Source organism: Herpailurus yagouaroundi, unplaced genomic scaffold, assembly GCF_014898765.1.
Source record: "Herpailurus yagouaroundi ecotype Mexico unplaced genomic scaffold, PumYag 530, whole genome shotgun sequence".
Taxonomy (NCBI): Eukaryota; Metazoa; Chordata; class Mammalia; order Carnivora; family Felidae; genus Herpailurus; species Herpailurus yagouaroundi.
The window spans coordinates 5,002,708-5,030,204 of NW_024412747.1; the positions used below are offsets into that span (position 1 = coordinate 5,002,708).

At 50.1% G+C, this 27,497-nt stretch overlaps 1 protein-coding gene and 1 long non-coding RNA gene across 10 annotated transcripts; one reads left to right on the forward strand and one right to left on the reverse strand.

Annotated features, from left to right (window-relative positions):
• The first annotated feature begins 159 nt into the window (after positions 1-159).
• LOC121023242 (uncharacterized) lies at positions 160-25,892 on the forward strand. 9 transcript variants are annotated; one of them, XM_040465000.1, is made up of 6 exons: positions 160-416; positions 616-723; positions 11,886-12,011; positions 16,063-16,185; positions 25,463-25,532; positions 25,679-25,892. In XM_040465000.1, exons 1-5 carry the CDS (start codon positions 245-247, stop codon positions 25,483-25,485), a joined length of 552 nt encoding a protein of 183 aa, XP_040320934.1. In that variant the 5' UTR covers positions 160-244; the 3' UTR covers positions 25,486-25,532; positions 25,679-25,892. The 9 variants fall into 9 exon arrangements, 7 of the variants coding, with proteins under 7 accessions (XP_040320934.1, XP_040320931.1, XP_040320935.1 ...); XM_040464997.1 differs by having other exon boundaries at positions 16,086-16,185; XM_040465001.1 differs by lacking the exon at positions 25,679-25,892 and having other exon boundaries at positions 25,463-25,635.
• LOC121023244 (uncharacterized) lies at positions 1,083-6,919 on the reverse strand. The gene is made up of 2 exons (XR_005787321.1): positions 5,122-6,919; positions 1,083-4,540 (listed from the first exon to the last, which is right to left on the reverse strand). It is a non-coding gene; the product is annotated as an uncharacterized LOC121023244 (long non-coding RNA).
• Positions 25,893-27,497: the final 1,605 nt, after the last annotated feature.

A 27,497-nucleotide genomic window follows, 5' to 3' on the forward strand; every position in this document is an offset into this window, starting at 1 on the left:
GTCCTGCCTGTAACCGCGGGCGTGTGAGTGACGCGGAGAGTTTCAAAGATGCCACCGTGACACTGGCTGCTGCTGGCCTTTCTTCCACACCCGCCCCTGGGCTGAGCCGGCTCCCACAACTCTTCAGTCTTCAGCCTCAGTCGGAGAGGAGAACCGAAAGGGAGGAGGAGGAGGAGGAAGTGAGAGCAGACCAAAGCCGTGTTCCTCCTGTCCCTGCCTCGGTTCTTAGTGGGGTGTGGGATAGATGGACGGGGACAATAGGCAGATCAACCGGGACAGAGGGGGGATGCACCCTTGCATCAATTACTCAGTCAGCGAGAAATCCCACCAAATGAACTCTGGTTGCCGGTCAAAGCTGTTCTCCGATTCCACGGTCAAATTAGCCCTCGCTTGGGACTCCATAATAGGGACTGCAGGTGAGTGGGGAGTCTTTGTTTCAGCTGGGATTATTTGTTTCCTTCTCAAAATGAGGGGTGTTGGACCCTGATGACCCGTTAGCTCCCTTCCAGGCTCTGAAATTCTCAGGTTCTGTAACTGTACGGTTCTGTGACTTTATGAGTCACCCAGGGGGATTTAACTCTTTCCTGGGAGGTCACCGCCCTCCTCTCCCCGCAGGTGAGGTGAATGAGCTCTCAGACACAGATGCTTCAGGAACACGCCCTGAGGAACAGAGACAGGAACGGGAACAGGGCGCCGAGGCTGCTGTGGGTCCTGAGCGAGCAGGTAAATACGCTTCCTCTGGACGCACATTTGCTCTCACTTGGGGACATGGCTCACTCGGGCTCTCTGGAGGGCCAGATCGTGTTTATATGAGGATGATGAGTGCCGTTCTCTGCAAGGAACGATTCTTTTGGCCCAGGCTGCTTGAGAAGTGGACTGCCTCTCTGTCAGCCCTCGATCTCACAGTGTGGTACCTTGGCATCTAGCAGGGCATCACGTGACGGGGCCAAACAACCTACTTGCCCATCCCTGGAGGCTGGCCCACGGTTCCCCTAGGGCCGGGCTGCAGTCACTGTCTGTTTTATCACATGACCTTGGGGGAGGTGTGGAAAGACCAGGTGCAGGTGAAGACAGAGAGAGACTGAGAAATTTTAAAGATTTTATTATAGTCACGGTTCCCTTGAGAGAGCACGGGACACCATGCAGGGTCTCCTGGGTAAGCACCGGGGGCGGTCAGGGAGCAGAAGGAGGGGGCATGTGTGGTTTCCATGGAAGGGAACAGGCGAGGCAGGACAAAGTCATGCTTAGGATCGGCTAGTGTTTGAAACTGGCCTCCCTGGGAAATCTGTGTTCACTGGAGCTGTTAGAGTTTATAGTTTAAAGCTATCTGAGGACTCCAAATGTTTATGGGTATATTAGGGTTCTTCAAAGAAACAGAACCAACAGTGTGTGTGTGTGTGTGTGTGTGTGTGTGTGTGTGTGTGTAAGAGAGACAGAGAGAGAGAGAGAGATTTTAGGTAATTAGCACAATTATGGTGATTATGGAGGCTGGCAAGTCCAAAGTCTGCTGAGTAGGCTGGCCGGCTAGAGACCCAGGGAAGAGTCAATGCTACAGTTCAGGTCCAGAGACAGTCTGCTGGCAAAATTACCTCTTGCATGGGGATGGGTGTGTGTGTGGGGTGGGGGTGGGGGTCAGGTTTTTGTTCAGTTCTGGCCTTCAACTGATTAGATGAGGCCCACCCACATTATAGAGGACATTGGACCAGAGTCCAATGATTTAAATGTTAATTTCATCCAGATACACCCTCACAGACACGTCCAGAATAATGTTTGACTACATGTCTGGGAACCGTGGCTCAGCCAAGTGGACCCTCAGACTCGAACTTTGCATTGGGAGAGTCACAGTTTTGCCTACGGGTCGCTAATAGACCTCCCCCCCCCCCCCCAACCCCAGGTGGCTGTCAAAGCATGCGCTTTCCAGAAATTACAAGTTTGTTTACTAGACGGTCATTGTCTCCATTAAGGGGTAGCTCTCAGGTGGCAGGATCTCCAAGGTCTCCTCGCCTCTCAATGCCTTCGCACAGGCAACTCACAGCTACCCCAGGAAAACGCGTGGCTTGCAAAGCACATTCCCTCCCACTATCTCCTTGCGTCTCAAGACAGCCAGTGAGGGCGGCAGTCCCGCCCTCCTCTCAGGAACCAGAGAATGTGAGTGGAGAGGTAAGACACCTTGACCCACTCAGGTCCCACAGCCTGCAAGTGGAGAAAGCCAGATGTGACACTCATCTTCCGGTTCCAAATGACGGGGGCTGGCTTTTCGGGAGCCATCGTCACGTGCCGGGCATCCCCCTCGATGCTCACACGCGTCCGTTTGCCCGACTTTCTGAACGACCCCGTGGGGGTTGCTTCACCCTTTATGCGCGGGGAAGCTGAGGCCTTCCCACCGTGTCGCACGGCGGGGCAGGGGTGGGGGCTGGGCGTGAGGCCAGGCTGGAGTCCACGATCTTCGCCACCTCCCCCGCATCCAGGGGCAACACCACCCTCTCCGCCCGACACACTGCTGCTGCCTGGTCACACCCCACACCCATCGCTGGAGACCAGGAATAATCGCCCGGTCCGGCCGTGTCACTAAAGGCCATGAGAAGGTTGCATGACGTTTTGGAAACCCCACAAGGTGGAGTGAGGTCCCGAGATGAGGCTGGGGCTCCGGAAAGCAAGTGTCACTTCCCCCAACCTCACAGCTGGGGGTTGGTCCCAGGTGCCCCAGCTTATCGGGAGGGCCCCAGGGCCTTGCTTCCCTCCGAAGCGTTTGTTTGGTCTCACGTCTTTTGCCGTGTCCCCACATGACCTGCTGGGCCCTGACTGCCGTCGCCATGATAGGCCAAATGTGGGAGACACATTCATTCGATAAACCTTTACCAAGTGCCAGGCGCTGCGCCGAGAGCCAAAGTTGAGAGATGACGAAGGGGGCAGATCGGGCAGGCAGACAGCATTAACCGGATGGCAGGGCCACCAGGCCACCTGTCCCGTCAGGCCTCCGGAAAGTACTCCGGACCCACAGGCGGAGGCCTCACCAGCTCTGCCCAAGGGATGCTGGCCGCCCTGCGGGAAGGGGCGGGTTGACCTGGAGCCGAAACGCCAAGTCCACGGATGGAAGAATGAGGGAAGGGCAGCCAGGCCAAGGGATCAGCCTGTGCAAAGGCACAGAGGCGCTGAGAGCATTCGGTTCCACACAGCTGGAGTCTACAGCATGTGAGGCGTGGCCAAGAAGGCCCAAAAGTCTGGCTGGATAGACCGTCAATAGCCTGATGTCCCACTGAGAACAAGCTTGGATTCGTTCGCTGAGAAATACGCTGGCTGATCCCGGCTCAAACCCTCCAGTACCGCTGAATCTTTGTCAGCGGTGTGTGAAAGTCTCCGATAGACTCCGGGCGGTTATTGAGTCTTGGTTTGTGCTCAGCCCTAGGAAGGAGCTTCGGGGCACGCAGAGAGGGTTAGGTATGGGTTCCTGACCTCAGAGAACTTACAATCCAGTTGAGGAGCAAGATTAAGGACGTGAACCATTTCGAAGCCATCCCAGGAAAAATCAGCAGGTGTCAGGCAGTGTGGCCTCTTGAGTAAGCGTGGCGAGAGGTGGCGAAGGACAGGACGGTTTATGACGCGGGGGAAGTCACCGCTTCCTGCTGCTGACCTGGGAACGACCACATCCCCTGACCTCCCCATGAGCCCCTGTCCTTGTCCCCGGATGCTTCACGCACAGCCTCGCCAGCTGTCATTGGCCCGGACGCCACTTTCCCCTTCCCTCCCGTACCTCCCAGCTCACGCCTGTCCGAGCTGAGCACGCTTGTCTTGGACCCTCCTACGTTTGCGGTTTGCCTACAGCCACCCAACTCCTCCGTGGAACGTGGGCCTGGGGGAGAAAGACGTTCTAATGGATTCTTGAATGATGGAGGTGTCCGATATGAGGCTCCACGTCCTAGGCGGCTCTCTCTTTCTGCCAGAACCCATTTCTCATGGGCTCCTCCGAAGGCACTCGTTTGTGGCTGGTGGAGAGCTCCTTGGCGTGCCTGCCTGTGTGTCTCAGGGCTCTGGCTTCAGAGCCAGGCAGTCGTCTCGGTGCGGGCCCGCGGCAAACGCGTCACCTGCACGCGTGGCCCTTCTTCTCCCCTGCGGCGCGAAGCGGGGATGATTGAAACGCGACGTTTTCAACCCCAAAGCAAATTATGGCGAGGAATCAGTGTGAAATTACTCTCTTCTGCCCAGAGTTCCTTTTTCAAAGTCAGGCAGCAGCACCCGGGATGAAAGTTGGCCTGTCAGACAAGCCCATTCAAGCTTGCAATTCCTCTGTCATTTGCCCGACAGGCTTGTGATAAAGAGCAAGGATAAAAAAAAAAAAAAAAAAAAAATCTGCCAAAAATAGTGCCACCGAGAACCCTGCACCAGGGCAGGCTCAGGAGCCAAGGCCGCCCCGGCGCGGGCCTCTCGGATAGGACGGCGGCGGCATGGACTTGTTCTGACAGCGATGTCGTGTGACCTCGGATTTCGGCACCGGAGCCGTGGAGAGGAAGCGGGGCACGAAGCCGCATCTGTGAATCAATCCCTGAAGAAAGGAAAGGGAGAACAAAGTTTACATTGAAGATCTTGACTTTCCAAACAGCGTGTCGAGACAGCCCCGCAGCGGACAGGTTTGCTGCAGGTCTGGGATGCGCCCTGGGCTGCTGCAGGCCCGGAGATTCATCTAGAAAGAATACAAGGAGGCTCGTTCTCCCTGGTGCACAGGGCACTCCCCTTTGCGCTCTTTTGGGGGCCTTCGATTCCACTGGGTCGGGGGGGGGGGGCCTTGGGGACCCGAAAGAGGGCGCGTCCCCTCTGCGGTCGGGAGCGCGATGGGCCCAGGAGAACATGGAGGAAGATCTGTCACCTGCGAAACTGTCAAAGAGGCCACTGCAACCTGGTGGCAAATGCTCTGGATTACAGGGGACGAACAGATCCTGTTCCGGCCCTGTTGCCAGCTCTCAGGGGGAGGTGGGCAGGCTGACTTCCAGGGCTCGACGCCTGCTCCCGAGGCCGAGGCCGAGGCCTCCAGCCGCCCCCACCTGCCAGGTGACGGTGAGGCTTCTCGCCTCCGAAGCTAAGAGGTCACGCCTGTACCCAGATTCAGATTTTGCTGATTTATCTCACCTCCTGGGGCTGCGTGCTTCCTCTGACGGCCCCTCACCTCCCCGAGGTGAGGCATCGCTTGCTCCAGTTTATCGATGGGACCACTGAGTCTCAGAAAGGTTAGCTGCTGTGGCCCAGTTCACACTGCTAGGAAGTGGTTGATCCCAGAGTCAAATCCAGGTCTTGGGGATCGAAGTCCGGTGATTTCCACACAAGGAATTCTCCCAGCCTGCCTCAGAGGCGGCGGCCCATGTGCAAACGGGGAGGGTCACGTGGTCCCTCTGGGTGGTCATTTCACCGTCGTGGGGTTGAGCTTCATGTTGGGGTCTATGCTGAGTGCGGAGCCTGCTTGGGATTCTCTCTCTTTCTCTCTGCCCCTCTCCTGCTCTCTCTCTCTCTCTCTCAAATAAATAAAAATAAAGGCCAAAAGAGCTGTGACGATTCCAATATGGTAGCCATTTTGCAGCCAAGTCCTTACAGGGGCCACAGCTTCAGAACGGTCTACGGTTCGATAGGCCCCACCGTCTGTGATAGTCAATGTCACCGCTGCCACCGCGGTCCTGGTTACCGCCAGATTTTACACGTGCACGGTGCTTCCGATCGCTGGCCACCCAGAGAGTTCACCCGGGCCGGGCTGTGCCCACTCCTGCCGACTGTCTTCTGTGTCACTCACAGCCTCCTGCAGGCAGAGACTTCCCTGGGGAGGTTTCCCCGGGGGACCCTTTTCTTTGGCATCCTTGAACAGCTGTCACCCTGTCCCAGTTGTTTTTCAAGAAAGGAGGTCCCCAGGGTTTCGCCGAGGCACACTCAAACTTGACCCCACCATGTCGATTGATTCACTTCCACCCCCCCTGGGGGAAGGGGTGCCAAGCCCTGGGTGCCCGCGGCCGGATGCTGGCAGCCTTTCAGCCTTTTGCAGCTCATCTATCACCTGTTGTTTCCGACCCGGAATACGAGTTCGGCCATGCGGGGATGGCAGTGGTTCCCGCAAAGGGGACCTTCTCTAGCGGACCCCAGGACCTCTGGGCAGACCGGCTTCGCGCCCCAGGGCGGTCAGCAGAGCGGTGAGAGCAGGGCACGTAGGTAATGCGGTACAGAGGGTGGGTGAGGGAGGCCATCATTCAGCACGCGATTCTGAACTGGGCATCTGCCAAGAGCTTCTCGGTCATTTCCGTTAGCCATGACTTCTAAACATCCTTGGGACGTGGGCAGGAACTGTTGCCTCCGTCTGGGAATAAGGAAATGGAGAGAGAAATGTCTCCAGGGACACATCCACAGGGTGAGAAGAGGTCAGAGCCCTTCGTATTGACCACCGTCTTTCAGCCCTGGCCCTGCGTGCATCCAGCAAGTTCATGGGGGAGGGCAATCCTGGAGCGTGGCTTCCATCCAGGAATCGTCTGAAACATTAACTTGCCACGGGCCAGCTTGAGGTCTGGGTGACTGTCACACAGCACGTAAGGGGCAGGCTCAGAGGGGTAAGGGATCGGCAGTGAATCACAGAGTGACTGGCACCTTCTCAGCACGGAAAAAGGAGGCTCTTACTCCCCAGCCACGCCTAGGGCCAGCTCTGAAGCAAGATATATTTTTAAACACAAGCCTCGCAGAGAAAATGTTCCCTAGCATGTCCCCATAGCCTACTAATGGGGCAACTGTTGGCAACCAATGCCATCAGCCCGTGCTAAGGGCTGTGTTCTCAATTTTTGGTTCTATTCTTGTCCCCTGGCATACGATAGGGCTTGTGTCCCAGGAGACTGCAGGCCACTGACGAAAAAGAAGGTTTCAGTAGGTTCTCGCCTGCTCTCAATTTCAAGGCTCTCTGATTTCGTTCAGACGTCGGGCCTGTGCGCCTGTGCTCATTTACCGAGTTGGAAACTTCTTTTTTTCTTCCTCTTCTACTTCTTCTTCACATAGATGCCATGGAAACTGCCCGATGCTTCCCAGAGGCTGGGGTACCCCCCTGTTTTGCCTCGGGGCGGCGAAGGGCTGAAGTCTGAGAAGGTCGGCTGCCCCTCCGATGCCTGGGCAGGTAGCCACTGTGGTCCTCCCTTGTTTGCCAGCGGCTCTGAGTACTGAGAGAACCACCGCAGGTGACTGGCTTCCCTCCTTTGCAAATGCAAAGAATCATTCCAGGGTCAGTTTTGTTTCTTCTCGCTCTGATCAGGGTCTGTTGCTCAGCCGGAGAAAAGAAAGACACCTTCCGGTCCTCATTAGAGTGGCCCTGGTCTAGTTTATTCAGGGTATCCTGCTAAACCCTGCTGGTGTGTCCCTGTGTGTTATTAGTGTTGCTCTAGTCGGGTCGTTGTTTTAAGGAAGCTCGTTTCTGAGCGGGGTGGGAGGAGACGCCCTTTGTCTGCCTCTCGGCCCTGTGGTCCTGGCCCTCGCCAAGGGAACCGATCTCGCGCTGCTGTGTTTATTTGAGTTATGTAATATAAACAGCTCCAAGGAGATGAGCTCCTCAACGTTTGTGTTTAGACTCAGGCTTCACTTGTCCTCTGCAGAGCTCATCACTTGGGTGGTTTCCTCTCGCCTGCTCTGTTTTGCTGCCGGAGAACAAAACAGCCTGCCCTTGACCCTTCCCCAGGACCGGCCCTTTCCTCCCCTGACCCAGCAATGAGAGCAAGGCGCTGCTGATGCGTGTCCTCAAAGGCTCTTCACAGACCGAGGGCAGGGGCGGGGGGGGACGTCCAAGCAGAGCGGAGACCATCGGTGTAGGTACTGACTTTCTCTGTGGCTTCTTCACGGATACGGGGTTCCCCAGTGCCAGGAGTATCCCTAGAATATTTAAAACCTAATTCCACTTAGCATATGGATTCACACTCAAGTTTTCAGCAACACCCCCGATGTGTAAAACGTGTGAGGACAGCCAGGAGGAAAGTTCAAAAGGTATTGTAGACGCCCGTTCCACGTTATTTTACGGTACACATCCACTTAAATATTTTCAAAGCATTTCATTGCTCATTAGACCAAGTTCATGGCGTATCCCCCCGATGACTCCACACTAAGGAAAACATCTTCTCGTTGAGTTTGTGCATCTTCTCGTTGAGTTTGGCTTGGCACCGAGGTCCTCAAGGCCCAGTTGGATTGTGATACGTTTTTAGGAACGGTTTTCTCGAAACAGCTCTCCAAGGGTCGAGTCACTTAGTTCTTTATTTATACAGTTGTCTTAATGCAGATCACAGATATTTTCGGAATCATTACTGGCTCTCCAATTTCTTATGGCAAGATGCCATCTCTGTCTCTAACCACCCCTGCTGCTCATGCTTGCCATTTACCGGGGTCACCAACCTCCTCGGGGTGCGAAGCATGTTTGCTCTTGTCGTGTCTTCAGACCTGTGAGTTTGGGGAGGCAGGACTAGCAAAACAGAAGGCCTAGAGGTTTGAGCAACAGGGGATGTGGCAGCCACACTTTTCTTCCCACGGTGTTCCCAGAAAATTATGAGAGGAAGGAGGGAAGGAAGGAAGGAAGGAAGGAAGGAAGGAAGGAAGGAAGGAAGGAGAGAGGGAAGGAGAAAGAAGGAATTTATAGCAATGAGAGGAGGGGAAAATGGAATTGGAGCTTTTTGTGTTCAATACTCGGAGGTCTACCAGCTGAAGCCCAGCCAGGACCTCTGACAAAGCCACGCAGCATCCCCGTGTGCCTTCAAGCCCTTCAGGACTTCCGTGCATTGTTCCGGCAGCCGCTGCAGCAGCTTCCAACTCTTGCATCCCCTCTAATTTGTGAAGTCCCCGCTCTTACCCTCCCGTCTCCCTCTACATTCCTCTCCTTCAAGGTCAAATCCCGGCGCACCTCAACTTTGCCGTGTTTTCCGGGGCGGTGGCGAGAGCCCCTCCCCGGGGAAAGGGGGGGGGGTGTGCCGGGGACGGCGTTGCGGGCGGCGGGGCTGGAAGAAATCTGCTGGGGCCTTGACTTTCTCACACATGTTTCAGATGTGCAGGGTGTGATTGTAAACAGCGTCTTCTGCGCTGCCAAAGCTGGCCTCCCCGCCCGAGCCCTGTTCCCAACACCCCAGGGGTTCCAGTAATAGGGCGTAAAGCAAACAAAGAAAAACAGTAATCTGGTGTTCCAATTGCATTTTTTGTTTTTAGAAAATGGTAATGATAGGTTATTTGATTACCCTGGGTTTGGCTCTGCTCGCTCTGTATTAAGCACATCTGGTATTTGGTAACAATATAAGTAGCTGGAGATTTTTGGCTCTTGAAAATAAGCTTATCCAACGTTGCCATGCAGTTTGGAAACCCGTCAGAGAGGCCGGCCAAACTTGTGGAGATACAAGACTTTTTCTGTAGGCTGGGCAGCTGGCCAGGACGGCTAAAAAATGTGAATTGGCTAAGCACGGCTGCCACGCAAACACTTCTGGAAATTTCTGTGCTCGGGCCTGCCAAATGCATTATGCACAACATGAATTACAAGAGTTTCTAGCTCTCCCAGCAGTTGTGTTTTGAATTTAATTCTCCTGCGCGCTTTATGAAACATACACACACAACCAAAATGAGAAAAACACCGCAAAAATCCACTACCAGCTTTTTTGGTTGTTTTTTTTTTTTTTTTTTTTTTTTGTCTCTTTCCATTTGCATTGCCAAGCGTGCAACTTTTCCTGAATTAGGAGAAATGGCCTCAAACTTTGGTTTCAATTACATTAACTCTAACACGTGGGAGGGAAATGTGCTTCCTGGAAATTCTAGAAAGGAAGGATGTCTCGCATCATGGAGACAGCCTAATTTCTAAGTAGGAAAAACAATAAAGCGCAACCAAAGGGCTCAGAAGGAGAAAAACACATACAGCCTGCAGTGCTCACGGCCGGTGATTGGGACTGGGGCCTTGCCGAAGGGCCGTAGTCCGAACGGAGCTGTCAGCAGAATGTGTCTCTCCTGTGCCCGAGACGGCATCCTTGCACAAAGGTCCCTGGTTCGGCCCTGCCGGCTGGCCGAACTATCAAGCTCACGAGGAAATTTCGAGGTGGAGGACGGGCCCCGGAGGACACGCCACAGCCGGTCAAAGGGAAAGCGGGCAGGAGAGAAGCAGCCAAGCCTTCCAGACGGATCCTGGTTCTGCCCAGGCTTCCCTCGCCTTGCAGGGCTGAGAAACGTTTGCATCATCTATTTTGTGATTCCAAATTGAGACTTGCCTCTTTCTGGTGATTCAGATGAGCTGGATTGCTCAGACTCTCTGCCCAGGATTGTAAAAGGGCCTGGAGCTCTCTACTTCTATTCTGGAAATGACATTATTCATAGGATGCATATAATTCATTGCAAAATAATCACACCAGCACATGGAGAAGACAGGACGTCGTACGGCAAAATCCTTCCGATTCCTACCAAGTGTGATGCTTTCTTGATATACGGCCTTTCTCGCGAGAACTTAGATAATCGTGTCAACATTAGTAAGCTGAAACTCTGAAGAGTTCTAACTGAGGGCTAATGCTCCCAACTGCGTCATCTGTCAAGCCACTACGCTAGTCTGTGCCTCCGTTTCCCTCTCTGTGTTTGCTTGGCCCTACCGTTCTCCCAGAGTGTGGGAAAGGTCTTGAGTTCGAGCATCAGGTCCTGGCTGGGACCCTTGTAACTCTGTGACCTCCTCCCGGTGGCAAGTCTCAGCATAGTGTCCTCACTTGTAAAACGGGGACAGTGGCATCCTTCCGCCCCGGCACGGTCACGAGGAACCCAACGTAGTAATGACAGTGCACCTGTTTTGCGAACTGTAAAGCGGCATACAAACGTGGGTTGTTATTGGTACCTTTCAAGTCCTAAGTATAGAACTTTGATCACTTAGATTCCTGTGAATGTGATAGAGAGCGTGTGAGGCAAAGCGGTCCATGCACGTGCGTAATGTGATCTGGGAATTTATTGGGACTGGGTGGCAAGGAGGGGAGACCGTTGCTTTCTGCATAGGATGTAGGTTGACCTCTGTCAGTATGACTCTTTTTTTTTTTTTTTTTTAATATTTTTTTTTTTTCAACGTTTATTTATTTTTGGGACAGAGAGAGACAGAGCATGAACGGGGGAGGGGCAGAGAGAGAGGGAGACACAGAATCTGAAACAGGCTCCAGGCTCTGAGCCATCAGCCCAGAGCCCGACGCGGGGCTCGAACTCACGGACCGCGAGATCGTGACCTGGCTGAAGTCAGAAGCTTAACCGACTGCGCCACCCAGGCGCCCCATGACTCTTAATTAAAGTATGTCACCTGCCTCCCCCTCCCTCTTTCTCTCCGTGCCCCCGCCCCCTCTCCCCCCCCCCCCCAGCTTCCTCCCTTCCTCTGTCTATTCCTTTTTTCACAAATCCATTGGCAGCAATCACGGTTAATGTGCCATTTGACTGTGTCGACCTTGGATGGAAGGTGAGCTTGCCCGAGCTAATTAAATTTCCTTTCCCGTAGTGAACTGTATCCCAGAACTATCGTTCACACTAAGCAGTGAAACAGGTTTGGGCATGTGAAAAAACAAAACAAAAAAAAAAAATAAAAAGCTGGGGCCCCAAGAAAGTACTCTTGGCCTCATTTCCATTTGGCCCACATTGTCCTGTTCTTGGCTTAAATTTGGATCCCAGGACACATTTTCTCAGTTTCCTTTTCTCATGTTCCTGGATCTTTGTTGTAGAATTGTAGGAAACACAGAGTCAGGGGAGTCAGCCAAAAAGGATTTCTCCCCTTCCCGGGAAGGTCTCGGGTCCTGTCTCAGACACTACAGTGTGGGCAGCCCCCTCTCCACACGATTATTGTTTTCTTCGCCGTGGCCAGAAGTGGGGAGCTTTGAATTCACCTTGGTCAAAGGGGCTTTTTCTGTTCTCAGTTTTAAGGAGCCCCCCCGCCCCCGACTCCCCGCGAAGCACAGCGCCCACCAGTGAGCCAGCCTGGTCCTGCTTTGACCTCCGGGATCCGGGGCTTCTGAGGACAGATCTAGAGCTCGTGAACTGGGGTAAGTGTGGCTCAGCGGAAGCATGAACAAAAAGGAGACAGAAGGCCACTGTTGGGCACAGCAGAGGGAGAGAATGGGGCCCGGGGGCGGGGTGACAGGGGCGGAGGAGGGCATGACTGGAAAGAAGGCCGGGCCGCCGCCACTACCATCCCAGGCGAGGACGGTGACAATAGGCCAACAGCTCACACACAGCACAAGGGCTGCCTCTGCCGGCCCAGCACTCCCTGTTGAAACCAGCTGGCACTGGTGTTAGTGGGGTCAAGGGACCAACGTGGAATTTTCTGGAATAAGAGGCAGATTGGGAAGCATTCCCCAGACGCTGCAATATCCAACCCGCCCCTCCTGCCATTTACCTTTCAGGCTGACCGCTGTGAATAATAATCATGAATATTGACTGTGCGCCCTCCCTCCCCTGGCTCGCCACTGTGAATTATTTTAGTCTCACGGTCGCGCGGCACAGTTTTGCTATGATGTAGGCACTGTCGTTATCTCTGGTTTTCAATGGGAAGAACCAAAGCTTGGGTGGTGGGTTGAGTGACCTGACCAAGTTTACACAGCTCGTAGCAAATGCCTGGGCTTCTCTTTGGCGTCCCGTTTATGGTTACCACACGGCCACCGCCCGAGGCTTTGGACAACCGACCTCTCACCCCCATCCTGTGTCGTTAATATTCTTTTTGTATTTGATGGCAAAATGGGCTTCCCGTGGGAGGGGTTGCGCGTAGAAGTGCATATTCTCCGTTCCTTCTACCAGTGAGCTCCGTTGGTGCTACCTGGTTTCCTCGGTTTTGTCTTCTCAGTGGTTGCACCAACTCTGGGCAGGTGGACACATCTCCACCCGGCCAGGTTACTGTCACAGCCCTCGCTGCATTCTGCTCACCAGCCCTCATGATAGCAAGAAAACCCCACGCTTTTACGAAAAAAGCTCGTATTTGAAAGGATCGCTAAGCTTTCTAGTCCACCCCACTGATGACCGTGTCATAGCCAGACCATTTCATCTGACATTTTTAAAGTGAAGATGATGGGTGCCTGGGTGGCTCGGTCGGTTAGGTGTCCAACTCCCGAGTTCGGCTCAAGCCATGATCTCGCGGTTCGTGAGTTTGAGCCCCACGTCAGGCTCTGTGCTGACAGCGCAGAGCCTGCTTGGGATTCTCTGTCTCCTCCTTCTCGGCCCCTCCCTGACTTGTGCCCTCTCCCTCCCTCAAAAAATAAACTTAAAAAAAAAAAAAGTGAAGATGATTTTCCACTTTTGTATATTCAATATTTGCCGAGTACCTACTAGGTGCTTACTGAGTTCCTGCTAGCACAGGTACTGTTTGGGGCACTGTCTCCAAGAGTCTGCATGCTTAGGATGGGTGTACTCTCGAAATCCTAGTGTTCCGGGGAAAGCATTTCTTGTGATTTTCCCACAGAACCCACTCTTCCTCTCCAAGATGACCCCTCTAAGCCGTGAGAGAAATTAAAAATGCCTTCATGGAATAATTATCCCGTGATTCTCAATGTGATTGCTAACGTTACCACTAGGACCTTTCCGCAAGTCGCCGGTTGAGCACCTGTGTGTATGAGACCCGGAGAGAATGAGGGAGAAAATACTGCCGTCGCTATTGTTCCTAAATGACAAGACTGGTTTTATCACCATGGTATAATTATTAGTGTTACGTATCACCTTTACCTCTTATTTATGTAATAGTTCAGAAGCTAAAAAAAAAAATTCTTTATTTCGTGGCAAATCTTGGATTCGACGGGCATTTGTTAAATTGGGTCGAGCGCTAGCTTCTCAGATCCTAAGTGTATTTGTTTTTACTGCCGCGTAAAGTTACCATGAGCTCAGCAGCTCGAAGTGACACACGTTTATTATGTCTCGTCTTCTACCGGTTAGCTGGGTCCTCTGCACAGGGTCTCACAAGACCGTAGTCAGTGTGTCCACTGGAGCTGGGGTCTCCTCTGGGCGCAGGGTCCTTTCTCTCCCAAGTTCATAGGGCAGAATTCATTTCCTCCCAAGCGTCTCCCGGTAGGTTTGCTTCTTCCAGGCCAGCAAGTGCGAGAGAGGATCTGATGCTTTGTCTCTGCCCCTCTAGATTTTCTTTTAAAGGGCTCATCTGATTAGGTCAGACCCACCCAAGATAATCTCTCCTGTGAGTCACCCAAAGACACCTGATTAGAGACCTTAATTACATCTGCAAAATCCCTTCGCCTTCGCCACTCCCATCATGAAACACAGGGATGAGTGATACCCTTCCACCTTTGCTGCATTCTATGGTTAGAATGCAAATCAAGGCCCTGTTAGCACTCAAGGGGAGAAGGTTATATATTACCAGGGTGAGGGACCCTGGGGATCATTTTAGAATCTGTGGATAGCAAGGTTTTCTGCATGATTTTCATTGATGCATACTTAGTGGAGCAATAGGCATACAATGTAAAAATAATTGACGGGTCCTGAGAATGTAGCGATTGGAAATAAATGCGTGTTTTTGAAGGCGCACTCCAGAGCACACTCTGAAAAAGGTCACTTTTTCCCCCCAGCAGGTCTTAACAGGGGAGGGTGGAGGGAAGCGTGGGTAGGTGACGGTTCAGAAAGTACACGAGCTAAAAGAAACATGAGCCGGAAAAATCTAGGTTCCCGTTCTAGTTGCTCCTCAGAAAGCTGTGTGAGCTTCCCTTATCTGGGGAGCAGGGTGGGAGGGAAGTACTAGCTGCCTTCCCTTGCAGGTCTGCTGAACAGGCAAAAAGAGACCAACAAACCTTTGTGGGGACAAAGGTCTTAACTGCCCTGACACGGACTGTCGGGAAGCTGGTGGATCACACAGTGCTTCTGTCTCAAAAGGCGGGTGCGTGACCACATCACCAGGAGCCGTTTTTGTTTTTGTTTTACTTTTTTAAAGTTATTTATTTATTTTGAGAAAGAGAGAGAGAGGGAGAGAGAGCGCGCATCAGCAGGGCCCGGGGGTGGGGGGGGCAGAGACAGGGAGACAGCGAGAGCATCCCAAGCACACAGCCCAACACGGGGCTCCGACTCACAAACTGAGATCACGACCGGGGCCGAAATCAAAAGTTGGATGCTTGACCGACTGAGCCACCCACCCAGGCGCCCCTGTTTTCGTTTTTGGTTTTGGCGATAACCAGTGAGGCGTTCTTGAAAGGCACCCACGTCTCTCCCATAAACTGGGGAATGCGTTCTCTGTGCACACGTTAGGGGAGGGAAGAGCCCCTTACACACTTCCTCCAAAGTTGTACCTTGAACTTGAGGTCCAGAACCTCTGATGCAGCCTCTACAGCTGGCTTGCACGGTCCCCTGCATGTCTCTACAAGGCACACAAAGGAAGTGAGATAGGGAGGAGTGTGGGGCCATTCTCGGTCACGTGAGAATTGCTTCTCAGTTAGCCAGATCCGTGCAGCTGCACAAAACAAACACACATACAGTCCAGGCTGGGGAGACCGCCTGCAGAGCGAGCTTCCCTCCTGCAAGGAAACAGTCGTCTGATAATGTGTTAAGATCAGATTAATGTAGGAAGTAAACATGTAATAAATAATGAGAGTGTAATAATGGTGTCTGTTGAAAATATGAGACCCGGAGTATGGATTTCTTAGGCTAATTTTGCCCTTATTTAAAAGAAACTGACAGACGTGCTTTATAAAATGGAAGGTAATTTAACAAGGAGAGAACGGAAGAACACCAACTCATTTTCCTTGTTTAACCGTTGCCTTATCCTTCTGGCTTAGAAAGGACAAGTGAGTTTTTGCTTTCTTTTCTTTCTTTCTTTCTTTTAAAAAAAAAATTTTTTTTTTAACGTTTATTTATTTTTGAGACAGAGAGAGACAGAGCATGAACTGGGGAGGATCAGAGAAAGAGGGAGACACAGAATCTGAAACAGGCTCCAGGCTCTGAGCTGTCAGCACAGAGCCCGACGTGGGGCTCGGTCTCACGAACAACGAGATCATGACCTGAGCTGAAATCAAGAGTCAGACATTTTACCAATTGAGCACTCCGAGTTTTTGTTTTCTTAGAGAACTGATATTTAAATTTCACCCTCCACGTCTCCCACCCTGTCCTCAGTTCCCCCCTGCCATCCATTACAGATACGAGGCCATGCCTGGGTTCAGAATTCTCCGGGAAGCCACAGGACTTCACTCTCGATGCAGGAAAGAAAACAGGCGTTTTTAATGATCTGGAAGCCAGGTCAGTTTCTGATTTGCACACCTCAGAGCTTTCAGTTAATGGAAAGGCCCCAACAGTGTTATCGCAGCGCGTTGTTGCTGACTCATCAGAAAGACCAGTCCTGTGATGAAGGAACCTGGGTCGTTATTTCTGTCGTATTCCTGTATCAACTGAAACATGCATTCTAGCACATGAAGCCATCTGAGTAAGCCACCTAGCTTTTGAGTCACACACCTAAGATATTTTCGTATCTGAGATGCGTAAAGCACAACTACACGTGACTCAGAGACATAGGCAAACAGTGGCCCCGGAAGAAACGGGAAGGGAAACGTCTTATAATAACCGCCTGGTCTGGACTATGGACTTTGTTGGGAGTTTCAAATGAGGGCATCTTGTTGGTTTTGAAAGCCATGTGGACAAACTGATACCGTATTTTTAGCATGCCTTGAATGGAAAACATGCAAGATATGTGAACAATATATTTCCAAATATGACACATATTTATAAAACACAGCAAACGCATGACAGATTGAGTAGGATATGTGTAAAAAAATAACAGCTGCGGCACACCCTATTTCTTAGCAAATTCACACACAACAAATGACATTCATGTCCCATGGTTTGCAAAATCTATTTTTTAAGCATTTTAGGAAAGGAGGTAGGGAATGAAAATAAAAGTTTGCAAAAGAAAAAAAACCAGAAGGTGGATGTAAATTTACGTGACATGTCATGTAATTCTCATGCATAAAACTAGTTCTGGATAGGTTACCCCCTATCCCCCAGCATGCCGCCCTTTGATGGAACTGATATTAAATGAGGCATTCGAAGTGATTTGCATTTTCAGGTGGGCTCAAATGTCATGTATAAGGGAAGGCATTTGGAAAATTTCAGTATAAAACAACCAAGAAGTGTGCCAAAGGTGTTAAGATTTACTTGGATGGAGGAGACTTGGTGCCGAGCATAGTTTGGGTTCTGAACTGAGACAAATCTGACCAGAGACACTTGGATTTGGATGAAAGGCCATAGGGATCCATGGTCTGTTCTAAAGCAGGGACTTAACACGAGAAGCAGTGTTTTTAGGGGGATAGTGTCAGCGCCTGTGAGCACAAAGCAACCTCTGAGGCCAGTGGTGTGAATTCCTTATATGTGTAATATAGGCATTTAGGATTTGCGAAGGAGTTTTCTCATTTTCAAATGCATAATCTTATCTGAGCTATGGAACCCCCTTGTGAGGCTTGCATTCATCGCGCACACTATCCTAACAAAGAAATCAAGAGTTGTGACTTTGGGGTCACACTCAGAGGAGGCACCAATCCTAACAACCAGGATGTTTGTTCCTTTAGGATGATCTCTGGGAGACATGGGGTTATGGGTATTTTTTTTTTCTCTCTTCTTCTTGTTACTTCTGTGTTTGTCCAAATTTTCTGCAATGAGAAAATATGATTTTATAACTCTAAAGTGACATGAAATATTATTGCTGTAAACAAGGGACAGAATCCCCCGTTCTCATTCCTTCTAGACCATTCCCTTTGCTCCACCCCCTACTGGAAGCTGCGACTGACTTTCCTGTGCTATGCATTGCTGGCCTCTGCCCCCAGCTGGAGCTCTCCCAGAACTCAGGGCTCTGTTCGTAGGCTGAGCTGGTGTAAGTCAACTTAGAACAGGTCAGCCTGGGAGTCTAGAGAACTAAATTTGCGTCCTATTTTCTACAATGCTGGGAAGTTCCTTCATATCTGTATGCCTTAGTTTCCTGCTCTGTATCCTTTTTGCCAGATATGGAGTGTTTCAAGATTCCCAAGCAAACATTGCCTTATCAAAGAAAGGTGATGCTAAGATTACATTCTTGTGGGAGACTGCTAACGTGTTGAAATACCGCACTTGTGTTTTCTGCTTGGCCTTGGCCTTACCGAAAGGAGACTTTGGGTAACAGAAGTAGGGGGAGGGAAAGGAAGGTGGGCATGAGAGACGGTGGAGAGGGAGGTGTACCATTTGAACCGAGGCTGGAGTCATCAGCGGGCGTTCTGAGCTCCTCTGGCCCTTCCTGGGCGGGCGTGGCTCTAATGGGACCTCCCTCACTAACGGACACGCCACAGAAACTCATTCAAGGAGGCCATCTGATCTAGCGTCAGAGATAATAACAGACCAGACTGCTTCCTTGACCTTGGGCAAGCAACTTAGCCTCTCAATTTCCCACTTTCTCTACCTGTAAATAAATGATCTCACTGGGAGGTGAAGGATAATCGAGATCGAATTTCCAAAGGATTTTTAACTCCTTCGAATGCATCAGTTTTAAACTTTGGGGAAGGGAGGGTTCTTGGAACCCTCTGAGAATCTAATGAAAGCCAGGAGGCTTTCTCCCAAAACGACATGTACCTGGCCATTAACTTTCATATAAATTCGTACAGTTTATAGATTCCCTGAAGCTTAAACTTCCTCTAATTTAGGGGAAAAAACCCACACCTGCCTTAAAAGCAAAGTGCTATAGACATGTAAAAGATAAATAGTGTGTCATTTTCGTGTCACTGCCATCCTGTGGATTTCATTCATGAAGCTCATGTGTTGTTATCACGACTATCCTCCTTTCATTATTGTTAAAAATACTCTGGGGCCCCTGGGTAGCTCCGTTGGTTAAACGTCCAACTTCAGCTCAGGTCATGACTCATGGTTTGTGAGATCAAGCCCTGCATCAGGCTCTATGCTGGCAGCGTGGAGCCTGCTTGGGATTCTCCATCTCCCTCTCTCTCTCTCTGCCTGTCTCTCACACTCTTTCCAAATAAATAAATAAACTTAAAAAAATACTATACTTTCTCTATTGGTTTTCATCCTTCCCCGACACCCACCACCGGATTGTTATTATTATTATTATTATTATTATTATTATTATTATTATTATTTACATTAAGCACCTTGGAACCAAGGATGCTTTGCTACTGGTCTTCTGTGTAAGACGACATAGGTCTCTTCCATCTAAGTATAATCTAGTAAATAGATAAGAATATGTATAATTAAAGTGAGCTGCTAAAATGAGTTCTTTTTTTTTTTTTTTTATCACTCTTGGACAGTTAAAATTGCAATGCTTGAGAGAAAATGAAAAGTGGCCCCTCGTCATGTTATAGAGGGCACTTGACACAGGCATTCAATCTGAGATTGATTAAAATTTGCATACTTCTTGGGGCGCCTGGGTGGCGCAGTCGGTTGAGCGTCCGACTTCAGCCAGGTCACGATCTCGCGGTCCGGGAGTTCGAGCCCCGCGTCAGGCTCTGGCCTGATGGCTCGGAGCCTGGAGCCTGTTTCCGATTCTGTGTCTCCCTCTCTCTCTCTGCCCCTCCCCCGTTCATGCTCTGTCTCTCTCTGTCCCAAAAATAAATAAACGTTGAAAAAAAAAATTAAAAAAAAATTTGCATACTTCTTATTATTTATTCTAAAATAATTGAAAAGCAGTGGTCTTGAAGAGAGAATTTTTTTTGAAGAACAATATTTGATGCAGTCGTTCCAAAGGAACCAGCCCATTTATTCGATAATGAAAAAAGGCATTATTTTCACATCGCCACCTAATGTCTTCTGTTTTCTCCCGTCATTATTTAGCTCGGCTGGAAATGAGGCATCTTCTTCAGTGACGCTTAAAAAAAAACAAAACGAAACAAAACAAAACAAAACAAAAACTTGTGTTGTGAAATAGCACTATCCTTTGTGGACAACTGGACTTCAGAAAAAGACACTTGGCATGGGTCAACATGCTTCTTGGGTTTATACTGGACCCTCCTTTCTTTTCCTTTATCGTTTTTGGCACAATGGATAGGTTTTTAGCATGCCGGAATGGGTAGTTCTTGCTCTCTGAGATGTATGTGTGTATATATATATATATATATATTTTTTTTTTTTCCTTTTTACTATCTTCTATAAAAGGAGCTCGCTATTGATTGCAGCTGACTGAGTCGCTTGAGTTGATATCTAAGCAACGCTAACCCAGATAGGGATTAGCATTACATCAGCTGTCAGGCGAGGAAGCCTGGCACAGTGCCAGCCTGTAAAAAACGGAACGCGTTTGCGTCACTGTTCCCTTGGTGATGCTTCTTGGAGCCTTGTCAGCTGTCCCCTGAGGTTGTTTCCTTAATATGTCAACAGACATTCCTGAATCTTTAATGCTGGATAGCTCTTTTCCAAAAACACTGAGGTGACCAAGCAGCTGGTGCTATGATCTTTCGGAATGTATCTCTTTTCATGAAATACGCGTTTGCTCTGTGTTTGCTCTCTTCGGAACAGTCGAGGGGATTTAAGAAGGTTTGGATGTCTGCTTCTCCCATGTTAGAGGACCTATTTTTGAAGAAACAGGACAGCCAGCTTTAGTGCTGGGAGCTGCTTCTCTGCTTTTATCTTCCTTCGGAAAACCCCGTATTCCCTCACCAGCTTATCCCAACCCTCCAATTATCCTGTTACACTGTGACATCTCATAGAACAAAACAGCTGGTTGAAAAGACCCGGCTGGAATTTGCCCCCATTTATGATTTGCTCTCTGACCTTGCTCTAAGAACATCCGCGAGACAGAAAAAGGTGTGGGCAGTGACCTTGAGCGTCCCCTGCTTACCGAGAACCACACATAAGAAAGGTTTGTCACCCGTTGCCCACGTGAAATCCATTTCCTCATTTTCCCGACGTCTTTTTTTTTTTTTTTTTTTTTTTTTTTGCCATCCTGGCAATTCGATCTCTACTTCCATCTTGGAAAATTTTACACTGAAAAGTAAGTGGGTAAAGCCTCGCGCTAACATACCTTCTTTCTCTTTCTCTCTCTCTCTCCCTCTCTCTCTGTCTCTCTGCAAGTAAACGTAGCCCATTGAAACTGGGTTATTTCTCCCTGCTCAGTAACCCTCCAGATCATTATGCCGTGGCTATACCAGCTAATTACAGTCAATAGTTTGAGCAACTTAAATTTGGAAAGAAGTCATTCGGGTTTTGGAGGGGTAGTGTGGCGGTGTTATTAAATTCATTTAATCATAAGTGACCATGATGGAGTACGTAACTGGGGGGAAAGCCACTTTCACGGTGTGTGAGCCTCAGACTCCGCTGTCAGAGGAGCGCCTGTCGTCGAGCGGGCACACATCTTGTCCTTTGGAGACACACTAAGGGCCCCGAGAATTCTGTGGCCGTGGAAGCTGTCTCTGGGCTAGGTCTCCTGGGACGGCCGCTTCCTCATTCTGCCAGTTGATGTAGCAATCGGGTTTCTGTTCCGCAAGTCCTGTGCCCCCGGCGCCCGGCCTCCCGGGAGCCCTTTGATCACCCCCCCCTGCAGAAGGTCCCCATTGGCTCCCCGGGGGACAATGGGAACAGAGCTGCCCAGGAGAGGAGGGAGTTAGGACCCTTGGGTTTTAGAATTGAAGGGAATTTTTGGAGTTCGTGAAACCCAAGCCCGACATTCATTTTAAGAATGAAAAATCTGAAGTTTGCTGGTGTGGGCTAGCTGGTATCATATCTGGGAGGAGGACCCATCTCTCTGCACTGGCCTTTGTTTTTCTTAGTTTATACTTAAAAAAATATTTATTTATATTGAGAGAGAGAGAGAGAGAGAGAGCATGAGCAGGGGAGGAGCAGAGAGAGAGGGGGAGAGAGAGAATCCCAAGCAGGCTCCATGCTGTCAGCAAGGAGCCAGATGGGAGGCTCGAACCCACAAACCTCAAGATCATGACCTGAGCTAACGTTAAGAGTCAGATGCTTAACCGACTGAGCCACCCAGCCGCCCCTGCCCTGCTTCGTACAGCAGCAGCTCTTGTCCGGGGGCAGAGCTGGGCTGGGGCAGCACAGGGCACTCTTCTCCCCGGTTCAGGGTCCTGTCCGGTGGAGTCAGTGGCTCGAGGACCACTGAGGCCACATGCAGCGTGGAACTGAGCACTACGGATGGGGCTCCACTCCAGCAGGCTGTCACCCAAGCACACCTCTGTTTTCCCTCACTTAGCCGGGGGCCCACAGGAGAGCTTCGCTGTGCTGTGTGCACCCCACTTACAGCCGCGAGGGAATGCCATCCCCGACTGCGCACACCCCCTGGAGGGACCGACGAGGCAGCAAGAGTTAGCCCAGCCGTTGCTTTGGGGCCAGAGGCACAGAGTCTGGATGGTGCCGAGGACAGCATGTAACAAGACTCCTTGTCTCTTCCCCTTGGGAGCCAGGAAGGGGAAAAAAAAAAAAAAATCACAGACACTCGTAAGAAAGTGGAAAGAGGACTTTTAGCCCTCATATAGGGCTTCCACATCCGGAATAAGATTTCCTCGCCCTTATTTCTTCCCTTGTTGCCCCAAACTCCACGCATCCCCCATGGGCTGGGCTGGCGCACGGCTGGCTCAGCTCGGTGGCTGTGATTCGGAGGGAGGGCTTGGGGGTCCGACCTCCTGCGTTCCAGTCCCCGCTCTGCCACTTAATAGCTGTGCAATCTCGGGCCAGATTTTCTCCTCTCAATGTCCTCATCTGGGAAATGGAGAGAACGCTATTGAGTTTGATGAATATACCAGAAGGATTAAGTGAGGTGGGGCCCCGTAGCGTGCTTGGCAAAGCGCCCGGCCCAGAAGGGGTCAGTACGCCTCAGTCGCCGCTATTAACACCGCGCGGAGAACGCTTGGAGAGAATTCTCAAGGCGACCGATAGACACACATCTTCTCCGGTTTGGGGTGGGGGTGCGTTGGGAACCAGTGTACCGGCCTGGCGAGCAGGAGGTGAGCCGGAGATGAGGAGACGGGTTGGTGGGAACAACACAAATGACCTAGACCTTGACCGAGCTGCATATCAATATATATCCCGCCTAAAGGGTTGGAGCCGGCTTGCACTTGCCTGTGGTGGGGGGCACCTGGTTCTACCATGCAGTCTGACCACTGGACACGACTGGGGGGAAAAGAGAGAAAAGAAACGCCAAAGTAATAATGGTTAGCATCGTAATGGCACAGTCACGGTCTCGGGAGGACCTTCATCTCTGTAGACAACGGAGGGTTTTACACTACCCTCTTTTTGCAGATGAAAGAAACACTTTCTTAGACTCTAGGGACTTGCCTCAGATTGAAGAGTGAATAACTGTTGGCGGTCAGGCCTGGACTCCCTTCTTTCTCAGAATGTTCCTCCCGGCCACACACACTCAGATGCACGCGCAGGTGCGTGCACACTCCTGCCCGCATACACATGCACACACGTGTGCACACACATGGAGGCACACGCGCGCACACGCAGATGGGCACGATATAGGCCAGGGAGACCCGGCGTCTGCAATGTGCTTTGCTCGCTCCAGTTGCCGGGGGTCCTGTAGCGCTTGGAGAGGTGGCTGCAGAGACCGGGGTCTGGCCCGCTGCACCGAGGCTCAGATAAACCCGGGAACCAGGAACCAGGAACCTGTAACCCCCTTCCTTCCCCCGAAGGCACCAGGGCGGACCGACTGGGCACGGGGAAAAAAGGCAACGTCCCCTTTCGTGTTTCCCCGACGTGCCTTTTGCCATCATGACAACTGCGAGTTGCTCTGGGAATCAGTCCTTCTCCCTCAAGCTCTGGAATGAGTCATTTGGCAAAGAGCTGCGTGCGGAAATTACAAAGCTTCCGTGTCACCTATGGAAACCGCGGTGGGGCTTTTGTTTGTTTTGGGTTTATTTCTGCCGCTGTCCTCACTTCCGCTGTGTGAGAGGCCAGTGGGGAACCACACGCTTCACACGTGCTGCACATGCGCACCCCGCCTACACGCGGAGGCCTGGGGCGCAGGCTGGAGGGCCCCGGCTTTCCTCTCTCTGCTCGCCCTTCCAATTCCTCTGCTCGCCCTTCCAATTCCTCTGCGATCGCATGGGCTGCAGCTTTGCCCCGCGGGCTACTGTCGTAGGAAAGCAGATTTGGCCAGTGGAGACCACCGTGAGCTGGGCTCGGCGCCAGTGCGGGAGGCACCTGTGCGAAAAGGCTCCATCTGGGACACTTGGGACATGTTTTAAGGGGACACTTTCTTGCTTCACGTCCTCTACAGGCTTTAGGGGTTTCTTTTACCATACGTCTTTTGTTTTAAATTTTATTTATTTATTTTTAGAGAGAGAGAGAGAGAGAGAGCGCCAGAGGGGCAGAGAGAGAGGGAGACAGAGAATCCCAAGCGGACCCCAAGATCAGCGTGGAGCCTGATCGCGGGGCTGGATCTCTGAGTCTGAGGCTGAACCGACTGAGCCCCCCAGGCGCCGCAAACCATAAACTTTTTTATGCCCTTGATACTTAATGCTCTTTTCATGGTTGGCTCATTGAAAAAAATTTTTTTTTTCCTGGAAACAAGAAAGGAGCTCGTAATTTTTTTTTAATTTTTTTTAACGTTTATTTATTTTTGAGACAGAGAGAGACAGATCATGAACAGGGGAGGGGCAGAGAGAGAGGGAGACACAGAATCGGAAACGGGCTCCAGGCTCTGAGCCATCAGCACAGAGCCCGACGTGGGGCTCGAACCCACAATCTGTGAGATCATGACCTGAGCCGAAGTCGGCCGCTTAAACGACTGAGCCACCCACGTGCCCCTGAAAATGTGTTTAAAAATTTTTTTTTAACATTTATTTATTTTTGAGACAGAGAGAGACAGAGCATGAACAGGGGAGGGGCAGAGAGAGAGGGAGACACAGAATCCGAAGCAGGCTCCTGGCTCTGAGCCGTCAGCACAGAGCCCGACATGGGGCTCGAACCCACAATCCTTGAGATCATGACCTGAGCCGAAGTCGGACGCTTAACCGACCGAGCCACCCAGGCGCCCCACGTAATTTTTTAATAGCAATCTGTCTCTGTGGCTGTCACACATATAAACTCTGTCACTTGGGAGAATTTTTAAGCACCTTCTATGGCTCAGGCACTGTTCAGGGAGCTGAGGATATATCAGTGACCAACATGCACACACTTCTCGTCCTTGGGAGACTAGGCAATAAATGACTGAGAAAACTTCTTAGAGGGGCGCCTGTGTGGCTCAGTCGGGTGGGTGTCCGACTCGATTTTGGTGCAGGTCATGATCCCAGGGTTGTAGGATCGAGCCCCATGTCTCGCTCCACACTGAGAGTGGCGCCTGCTTAGGATTCTCTCTCTCTTTCTCTTTCTCTCTCCCTTTGCCCCTCCCCCCCATTAAAAAAAAAAAAAAAACATCTCATAGATATTTCACAAACCGAACTTAGAATTAAGGTCAATAACACTGAATCCACTTCAACCTGATGGCCTATCTTTATTCATATATTTTTAAATATTGTTACCTAGTCACTGGTGATCTGGATTTGAGGATTGGGACTTTAGTTCTTTTCGGAAACCCTGAGCCGGTCTGGTCTGTACACAGGTGTCCACCAGGCAGCTGGCTGATGGAGGCTGTGTCACAGAAAGTCTGAGATTCTGTGACTTCTTCTATGGTGATTATGGGAGTTTGGCTACCGGGCTGACAGGGCGCCCCCCCCCCCACCCAACCTATGGAAAATTGGCTTTTGCTGCAGGTTGACCTTGGAAAAGAACGGGTAAGTAAATATAATTTAAATAGTTCATTTATTTTTTTCTTTAGGGACATGGAAAACAACCAAGACCCTTAGCTGTAGAGAACAAACTGATGATCACCAGAGAGGAGGTGGGTGGGAGATAGGTAAAATGGGTGATGGGGATTAAGGAGTGCACCTGTCCTGATGAGCTCCGGACGAAGTGTTCAATCACTATTCTGTGCACCTGAAACTAATATAACCCTGGATGTTAACTCTACTGGAATTTAAAATAAAATTTAAGAAAAATACACGCCTTAAAGAAAGATGTTGCTGAAGGAGAGTTCAAAAAAAAAAAATAAAGGTTTACATAAACTGCTTATTTTTGCAAAACTGGCCCTTGCTGATTTAACTGGTGGCTCACTCGTTCGTTCATTTACTGACCGCTGTGGTGGGCCAGGCACCCTGCTCTGTGTCAGAAACACAAAGTTTAATAAGACATGGTCCCTGCCTTCAAGGCGCTCATAACCCGGGAGGAAAAGCAGTTGCAGAGACGATCGGGTAACTGTGGTATGTGCTGTACTTGAGGTTGAGTGATGGGCTCCACCCAGCGTGGGGCAAGGCTTCGGAGAGAGGACAAACCGTATCTTTAACGTGGGTTTAAAAATAAGTGTCTTATAAGAGCCAGTGCCTTGTCTCCCTCCTCCTCTGTCTAACATTTGTCCACCGTGGCTCTAAGGAATTTGGCCACGTTATCCGGCTACCAGTAAACAACTACGCCAGCCTTTCTATGGGCTGATCTGCTTAGTATTCTATTTTGTGCAATCAGAGATTAAATTCCAAATTCACTGGCACTGAAGATGAAACAGCTAATTACATACAGTAATTGCATTTAAAATCCATGCCTTTGAGTGACTGATGAAATCTGCTTTTTAAATGCTCCTGAAACTCAATGTACCCAGCAACTGACTGTGGTTAAGGGGCAGTGTATTTTTAGTCCTGGAGTGTGGGCACGGCTTCAGCCTCTTTCACCCATGTCCCTTCCTTGAATTCAGTCTGTGCACTTAAAAGAATACTTTTGTCCAAAAGGAAGAAGTGAAATTGGCTCTGTTTGCAGGTGGCATGATATTACACATAGAAAACGCTAAAGACTCCACCAAAAAAAAAAACCACCCCAAACATTAGAACTAATACGCACATTCAGTAAGGTTGCAGGATATAAAATCAATATCCAAAAATCACTTGCATTTCTATGCACTAACCACAACCCATCAAAAAGAGAAATTAAGAAAATCTTATTTACAATAACATCAAAAAGGATAAAATAGGAATAAATTTAACCAAGGGGGTGAAAGATCACACTGAAAACTACAGAACATTGGTAAAAGAAACTGAAGGAGACACAAATACAGGGAAAGATATTCTGTGTTCATAAACTGGGACAGTAAACATTGTTAAAATGTCTATACCACCCAAACTCTCTACGGATACAGGATTATTCCTATCAAAATTCCGATGGCAGTTTTCACAGAAATAAGAAAAATGAGCTTCAAATTCATATGGAACCACCAAAGGCCGGGAATAGCCAAAGCAATCCTGAGATAGAACAAAGTTTAACAAAGAGGCACTGTACATCCTGATTTCAAACAAGGCTACAGTAATCAAAACAGTGTGGCATTGGTCTAAAAACAGACATACAGGTCAATGGAGCATAGTAGGCATCTCGGATATAAACCCACACATATATCATCAATTGCTGTTCAACAAAGGAGTGAAGGATTTACAAGGGGGAAAGGATAGTCTTTTCAATAAATGGTAGGGGGAAAACTAAATATCCACATGCAAAAAAAGATCTTCCAACATACACAAAAATCAGCTCCATATGTATTAAAGGCATGAACATGAGAC

Excerpts from the sequence above, each read along its gene's own strand:
- LOC121023242 (XM_040464995.1), top strand. The coding sequence starts at position 245 with ATGGACGGGGACAATAGGCAGATCAACCGGGACAGAGGGGGGATGCAC. Across the intron at positions 417-615 it reads CTCCATAATAGGGACTGCAG|GTGAGGTGAATGAGCTCTCA; the intron begins GTGAGTGGGGAG and ends CTCTCCCCGCAG. Across the intron at positions 724-11,885 it reads TGTGGGTCCTGAGCGAGCAG|TTTTAAGGAGCCCCCCCGCC; the intron begins GTAAATACGCTT and ends TTCTGTTCTCAG.